This window comes from Rhincodon typus, chromosome 11 (genome assembly GCF_021869965.1).
Source record: "Rhincodon typus isolate 14 chromosome 11, sRhiTyp1.1, whole genome shotgun sequence".
Classification (NCBI taxonomy): domain Eukaryota; kingdom Metazoa; phylum Chordata; class Chondrichthyes; order Orectolobiformes; family Rhincodontidae; genus Rhincodon; species Rhincodon typus.
Genome location: NC_063342.1, coordinates 70,209,109 through 70,217,149, shown reverse-complemented (window position 1 = coordinate 70,217,149; position 8,041 = coordinate 70,209,109). Strand labels below are relative to the sequence as shown.

The 8,041-nt window shown below is 49.5% G+C and overlaps 1 protein-coding gene across 1 annotated transcript in view; it reads left to right on the top strand.

Moving 5' to 3' along the window:
* The first annotated feature begins 221 nt into the window (after nucleotides 1-221).
* Nucleotides 222-8,041, top strand: part of zc3h13 (zinc finger CCCH-type containing 13) — a 74,331-nt gene continuing 66,511 nt past the window's right edge. The window contains exons 1-3 of the mRNA XM_048602537.1: nucleotides 222-393; nucleotides 2,486-2,592; nucleotides 4,054-4,122. Of these exons, the coding sequence (XP_048458494.1) occupies nucleotides 222-393; nucleotides 2,486-2,592; nucleotides 4,054-4,122 (348 nt within the window). The remainder of the gene's footprint in view (nucleotides 394-2,485; nucleotides 2,593-4,053; nucleotides 4,123-8,041) is intronic.

The window sequence follows — 8,041 nt, the reverse complement described above, 5'->3', positions numbered from 1 at the left end:
GGAGTGAGGGGGAAAAGTTCTGTCCTATATCTCCTTGGACATTTCTGATTTCTTGCCCATTTGTGTCAGCCTTTTTCCTCCAGTTTTATACCACCCCTCACCCCTTTTATGGAACCAAGTTGTTCATTATTTAATGGAAAGGTAGAAATGGTCTGTCCACCAGTAGGACTCGCCTTGGGAGAGACAGTTGTTGTGGTTGTCGTTCTAATTTTAATGATGTGATGATCGTTACAAACAGGAGAGCTGAACTATCCAGTGAGGCAGGATTCTCCAGCAATTATTTACCTTCTCTTCAGAGCCAGGAAAATGAGGAATCACAGCAAAAGGAAGTGACAACAGTCAACACTCAGACAATCTGGATTTCATGGAACACCCCAGGCCATTCGGAGACAGGTGAGTCAGCCTGTGCTGCATTTTGATGTTGCCTGTTTCGTAGGCGTGACCTTTCAATGGATTTTAATTTGCTCAGGGGTTTGAGTTAATCTTAATTATAGTGATGTTTTACGTCCTTGGGAGCAAAGGAACGGACAAAATGTGTCACATTTTCAGTGGAATGTCGCAAGGGAGTGTTTATGAAGTTCTCCGACCTTTATCCTCTATTCCGCAACCCCCCCCCTTCGCGCATGCTCCCCATCACTACCACTGTCCTAGACCCGAACTTGCATCTTTTTCCTAATTTCTCAAGAGTTTGTCCTGTCTTGTGTAGACGAGACCCACCTCTTTCTCCCTTGATCTTATTCGCATTGAAGTGCTGATCATCCAACTTCCTCCCTTAGCCTCCCATTGTGTAAATAGTTCTCTCTCTCTCTCTTTCTCTCTCTCCCTCTCTCTTTCTCTCTCTCTCTCTCTCTCTCGGTGTTGTCCCTCTCCCCTTTCAATCTACCACCATTGCCCACTGCTCAAAGAAAACCGATGCCTGAACCCACGGTCTTGACGGGACCCCATCCCATCTCCAACCTTCCTCCAAAGTCCTCGGGCACGCTTTAGCCCACCATTGCCATTTTTTCCAGAGCTCCATGCTTGAATCCCTCCAGCTTGTTTCCGCCAAAGCCACTTCATCGAAAGAACTTTTATTAAAGTCACAAATGGCGTCTTGTGTGGATGGTGATAAAGGCAAAGTCTCCCACCTCAACATTCTCAACCTGTCTTCAGCCCTTTTTCAATTCCCATTTGTAGCCAGAATACCACTGGCTCTGATTTCTGTACCTGCATCATCCCCCCTTACCTCTTATTCCCCTTCCCTCATTGAAATGTTGCTCTTCAGCCTAATCATTTGAAGGTACAGGGTTAATGTTAGATACAAACAGCGACCGCACTCTACCTCCCCACCACCTCCCTCGATTCCTCCTCTTTCTGTAAATTACCAGGGTGCTTATTCAACATCCAGTACCAGATGAACACAAATTTCCTCCAACTAAATATGGGGATGTCTATTGTTTTCAGTGCCTGTTCCAAACTCTGTTCAGCCACTACTAACTCCTTCCCTCTCTCTAGCAACGCTCTGAGATAGCCTGTTTGTAACGTTGGTGTCATGTTTGACTGGAAGACGAGTTTCTGATGTGGTATATGGGCCGGCACTAAGGCTGCCTGTTGAGTCCTTCACCAGAGCTCGCTGCCGCCTCAGTTTATCTGAAATTCTCATTTGTACCTTCTTACCTCCCAGATCTGAGTTTCCCAACGTACTCCCCCTGTTCTACCCTTCGTAAATTTCAGGTCATCAGAAACTCCCCTGCCTGAGTCTTAATTCACAGCAAGTCCCGTTCCCCTGTCACTCCTGTGCCTGTGGTTCTACATTCCCATTCCCATTCCTGTTCCATGATTTTAAACTCCTCATCCTTGTTTACAAATCCCTCCATATTTTCAACTCTCCACCCCCATCTCATCCACCTCCTCCATTCTCTCACAAACCTCTGAGGTAGCTGCACTCTCGCTCTAACTCTGGCCTCGTTTGCTTGTTCATTTTTATTTGCTACACCATTGAGGGCTGTGCCTTTAGACCTCCGGCTCTGGAGCATCCACTCTGCGACTCTCCAGCTCACTTCCTTCCTTTACGACGCTCCTGAAATCCCTCCCTCCTCGACCGAGCTTTTGTTCATTTGGCCTTGCAAGTCCCCTCTGCGTCGCGCTTCAGAATGCTCCCGTGAATGCGCCTTGGAATGTTGGAGGTGCTACTAAGGTGTAATTTGTTGTTGTAGAATTGGAAAACAAGGACAAGACAGTAACAGGTGATGTTCCAAGTGAAGCTTCTTTCACCCTTCTTCATTTAATCCCAATGATATATCCTTCTGGACCTTCCAGGCACCGTAATTCTTGGGACTACTCATCACATCCTCTCCATTTTGGAATGGGTTGCCAGATCAGGATGAAAGGTCCCAACTTGAACCGTTGACTCCGTTGGTCTCTGTGCTGAAAGCTGAATGGGCCTTGCCATGTTGTTTCCAGCAGCCTCGGGGCATCCGCTAACAATCCGTTTCTCCCCTTACAGAACTTGTGACAGGATTTCTGGAAGAGGCGGAGGCGGAGGCAGAGGCGGAGGAGGAGGAGTCACCAGAGATTTTTAGTACCTCTAAGGACGTGGATGTTACTCCCGAGGTACAGAGGCAAGCCATGACACTTGCACTTCAATAACCCAATGCTTCCACCAGGTTCAGATTGGGGCCCGGTGTCTGGGTACTTTCTGGGAGTTTGCCAAGTACAATTACGCAATTGCTTTCCTGTCCAGCAAAGTAACAACCCCCTCTCTCTCTCCCCCTTTAGTTGTTAGGTTTCTGGGTTTATCAATCGGGGATCAATTTGGGTTCATTTTCCTTTTCCATTTGAGTTTAAAGCAGATGAAGGGCGCTCCTTCTCAAACGGACCAGGATCCTGGTTGTTCGGGTAACCTTGAACTCAGGTCACAGTCATGTCTCCAGGGCGGCAGTGCCCCTTGGAAAGGCGTGTTCCTGTCATCTCCAGAGGCTGGCACCAGCACCAATGGCCACTGGCATCAGAGCCTATAATCGGAAAACCTGCGGGGCTGAGAACTGTCCTTGCTCATTCTGATAGGAGGTGTGAGGTGATCACTGGCAGTACATAAGAACATAAGAACTAGGAGCAACAGTAGGCCATCTGGCACCATCGAGCCTGCTCCCCCATTTAAATAAGATCTTGGCTGATCTTCACATGGACTCAGCTCCGCTTACACACCAGCTCACCACAACCCTTAATTCCTTTCCTGTTCAAAAGTCCATCTATCTTTGCCTTAAAAGAATTCAACAAAGTAGCCTCAAAGGCCTAACCGGGCAGGGAATCCACCGACTCTCAACCTTTGGGTGAAGAAGTTCATCCTCAGCTCAGTCCTAAATCTGCTCCCCCTTATTTTGAGGCTATGACCCCTAGTTCTAGTTTCAGCTGCCAGTGGGAACAACCTCTAGTCCCTTCATAATTTCATATGTTTCTATATGATTCCCCCCTCATTCTTCTAAATTCCAACAAGTATAGTCCCAATCTACCCAATATCTCCTCATAAGCCAACCCTCTCGACTTCAGAATCAACCTTGTGATCCTCAGATCATTCTCAGATCTTGCTTTCCAAGGGAACTGAAGGTCCACAGTCAAATGAGAAAACCTCAAGTGAGTGAGGTGGGCAGTGTTTAGTATTGCTGCTTCATTACCAGCAGGCCCAGTTCCAGAGAGAAGGCCCCTAAGCTCTCATACATACCATCACAAGGGGACGTGCAGAGCATCGCCACTGGACGTTCCTCCCTGCTGGAGAGTTTACCAAATGTAAAAGATGGTTTCCCTCGCAAAGTATTTGAAACTGCGGTCAAATTCCTGATTGCTTTGGTTTGAGAGTTTCGTGGTGCTTGAGGGTAGAGGTTCTGGTTATTGAGCACCTGACCGTTGAGACTAATGCACTCCGTCTCTGGTGAACGACAAAACGAAAATGATAAGGAACTTTCGTGCAGGGATTTTAAACCAAAAATCAAGAGATGACAAGAACGATGTAAACATACATAAATAATACACTTGGTTCTTGCTTTCTCTATCCCTTTGTTAAATGGTGCACTCTAGGAAAAGCAGACACCGAGTCAGAGGCCTGAGATGGAAGATCACGTGACTGAAGCCTTGGAATCTGAAGATGTAAGCAGATTTTCTTATTAGTTGAAAGTTGACTTCTCCTTTATGTCACAGGTGTCTTCAATCCTTCCGATCTGTTTTAACTTGGTTCTTTCTGTACTTGATGTTTTACTTTTCTGACTGGGTTCCAGGTAGTTTAATTTCTTTTTTGAGAGATATTTCTGGAGAGATCATCCCCTTCCGTCATGTTTTTGCCCCCTGACAGACGGTGGGGAAGGTGTGGGGGTAAATCTACTCCCTCCTTTGGTAGGCCCGCGGTGGTGTCAGAGATGGACTCGCTGGGACTGTCGGAGATGTTCTCTGGGGCATTGGCATCATTCTTACGCTCCCTAACCCTCACCTCCTCATCCCCTCAGTCAACCTTCAAATGATGCCCAGAGTTCAGTTCGCCTTTACATGGCCCTTGTTAGTTGCGGAGATGTATATTGTGATTCATTTCGAGAGGAGGACTGAGAGAAGTTGATAGAAAGTTCTAAAGGGTTTCAGGAACTTAAGATACCTAGAGGTATCCGTACACAAATCATAAATGTGGAGACGAGTTGTGAAAACGCTTAAAAAGGCATAAGAAATTCCTGATCTTTAAAAACAAGCCGTAGAGCAGAAACATTCTGATAATCTTGTCAAAAACAGCAGCTCAGCCTGAACTGAAGTATTGCACCTAGTTCCTGAGCATCATACTTTAGGAACGTGTTCGGCAGAATGCAAAAATTATTCCTGAGAGTGGTTCCGGAGATGAGGAACCTCCTGGAGAAATTGGAGAAACTGGTCCTTGGGAAAGACAACGTTGAGAGGAGATTTGATCAAATTGCCTGGACAGAGTAGATAGTGAGAAACTGTTCACTTTGGCAAAGCAAGCAAGTGTGACGATTTTTTACGCAGCAAGCAATTAGGATCTAGAGTGCACTGCCTGAAAGTGTGGTCAAGACTCAATCAATTGTGGCCTTCAAAAGAGAATTGGGTCATTACCTGAACTGAAAAAATAAATGTCAGTGCTACAGAGCAAGGACGGGAGAATAGGCTAAGTGAGTTGCTGTTGCAGAGGGCCAGCACAGGTACAATGGGCTGAATGGCCTCCTGCAACCTTTCTGCTTTTATATGAGCCATCCAACTTGCATTCTGTTTGTACTCAACAATACAGACACCTCCTCCTCCTCTGTGTGCAGTTCTGGTCATCCTGTTATAAGAAGGATATTATTAAGCTGGAGAGAGTTTAGAAGAGATTTACCAGGATGTTGCCAGGGATGGAGGGTTTGAGCAATAAGGAGAGGCTGGATAGGCTGGGACTTTTTTCACTGGAGCTTTGGAGGTTGAGGGGTGACCTTATAGAGGTTTATAAAATCATGAGGGATATAGATAAGGTGAGGGATTCCAAGACAAGGGGGACATATTTTTAAGGTGAGAGGAGACGGATTTTAAAAAAGACGAGGGGCAATTTTTTTATGCAGAGAGTGGTTCGTGTGTGGAATGAATTTCCAGAGGAAGTGGTGGATGCGGGTACAGTTACAACATTCAAAAGACATTTAGATAAGTTCATGAATAGGAAAGGTTTGGAGGAACATGGGCCAGGTGCAGGCAGATGTGACTAGTTTAGTTTGGAGTTATGTTCGATGTGGACTGTTGGACTGAAGCATCTGTTTCCATGCTGTATGACTCTATGGCAGTTCCTCACCAATATCAAACAGACGTAACTCCACCCACCGCCAGCGCAACTCTGCCCACCGCCGACGCCGGTGAAACTCCGCCCACCGCCAGCGCAACTCCGCCCACCGCTGATGCCGGTGCAACTCCGCCCACAGCCGACGCTGACGCAACTCCGCCCACAACCGACGCCGACGACGCTCCGCCCACTGCCTCCACAGCCAGCAGCTCCAGAGGAGACAGCAGCTCCCAGCCCTGCCGAGTCTTCACCATCCCCCCAGACCTACCCCTTACTGAGGACGAACAGTCAGTCCTCAGTAAAGGGCTCACCTTTGTCCCCCTCCACCCACAGATCAACGAATACCGGTCACGCTTGGACATAGAGCAGTTTTTCCGCCGCCTCCGCCTCCACGCTTACTTCTTCAACCGTGAACCTAACCCTCCCTCTACTGACACCTTCTCCCGCTTCCAACACACCCCCTCCTCCTGGACACCACTCCAAGGCCTCCTACCCTCCCTCGACCTCTTCATCTCCAACTGCCATCGAGACATCAATCGCCTCAACCTCTCCACCCCTCTCACCCACTCCAACCTCTCCCCCGCAGAACGTGCAGCCCTCCGGTCCCTCCGCTCCAATCCCAACTTCACCATAAAACCCGCGGACAAGGGAGGTGCAGTTGTAGTATGGCGCACTGACCTCTACATCGCCGAGGCCAGGCGCCAACTCTCCGACACCTCCTCCTACCGCCCCCTTGATCATGACCCCACCCCTGAGCACCAAACCATCATCTCCCAAACTATCCACAACCTCATCACCTCAGGTGACCTCCCACCCACGGCCTCCAACCTCATCGTTCCCAACCTCGCACTGCCCGCTTCTATCTCCTTCCCAAAATCCACAAACCTGACTGCCCTGGTCGACCCATTGTCTCCGCCTGCTCCTGCCCCACCGAACTGATCTCCAACTATCTGGACTCCATTTTCTCCCCCTTGGTCCAGGAACTCCCTACCTATGTCTGTGACACCACCCACGCCCTCCACCTCCTCCAGAACTTCCAATTCCCCGGTCCCCAACACCTCATCTTTACCATGGACGTCCAGTCCCTGTACACCTGCATTCCCCATGCAGATGGCCTTAAGGCCCTCCGCTTCTTCCTGTCCCGCAGGCCCGACCAGTCCCCCTCCACTGATACCCTCGTCCGCTTAGCCGAACTTGTCCTCACCCTCAACAACTTCTCTTTCAATTCCTCCCACTTCCTACAGACAAAGGGGGTAGCCATGGGTACCCGCATGGGCCCAAGCTACGCCTGCCTCTTTGTAGGTTACGTGGAACAATCCCTCTTCCGTACCTACACCGGCCCTAAACCCCACCTCTTCCTCCGTTACATTGATGACTGTATCGGCGCCGCCTCGTGCTCCCACGAGGAGCTCGAACAGTTCATCCACTTCACTAACACCTTCCAACCCAACCTTAAGTTTACCTGGACCATCTCTAACACCTCTCTCCCCTTCCTGGACCTCTCTGTCTCCATATCGGGCAACCACCTGAAACCCGATATTCATTTCAAGCCCACTGACTCCCACAGCTACCTAGAATACTCCTCCTCCCACCTACCTTCCTGCAAAAATGCCATCCCCTAATCCCAATTCCTTCGCCTCCGCCGCATCTGCTCCCAGGATGAGGCATTCCACTCCCGCACATCTCAGTTGTCCTCGTTTTTCAAGGACCGTAACTTCCCCCCATCAGTGGTCGAGAACGCCCTCGACCATGTCTCCCGCATTTCCCGCAACTCATCCCTCGCACCCCGTCCACGCAATAAAAACCAAAAAAGAATCCCCCTCGTCCTCACGTACCACCCCACCAACCTCCGGATCCAACGCATCATCCTCCAACACTTCCGCCATCTGCAATCCGACCCCACCACCAAAGACATCTTTCCTTCCCCACCCTTATCTACTTTCCGGAGGGACCACTCTCTCCGTGACTCCCTTGTCCGCTCCACACTCCCCTCGCTCCACCACACCCAGCACTTTTCCCTGCAACCGCAGGAAGTGCTACACCTGCCCCCATACCTCCTCCCTCACCCCCATCCCAGGCCCCAAGAAGACTTTCCACATCAAGCAGATGTTCACCTGCACATCTGCCAATGTGGTATACTGCATCCGCTGTACCCGGTGTGGCTTCCTCTACATCGGGGAAACCAAGCGGAGGCTCGGGGACCGCTTTGCAGAACACCTACGCTCGGTTCGCAATAAACAACTGCACCTCCCAGTCGCAAACCAT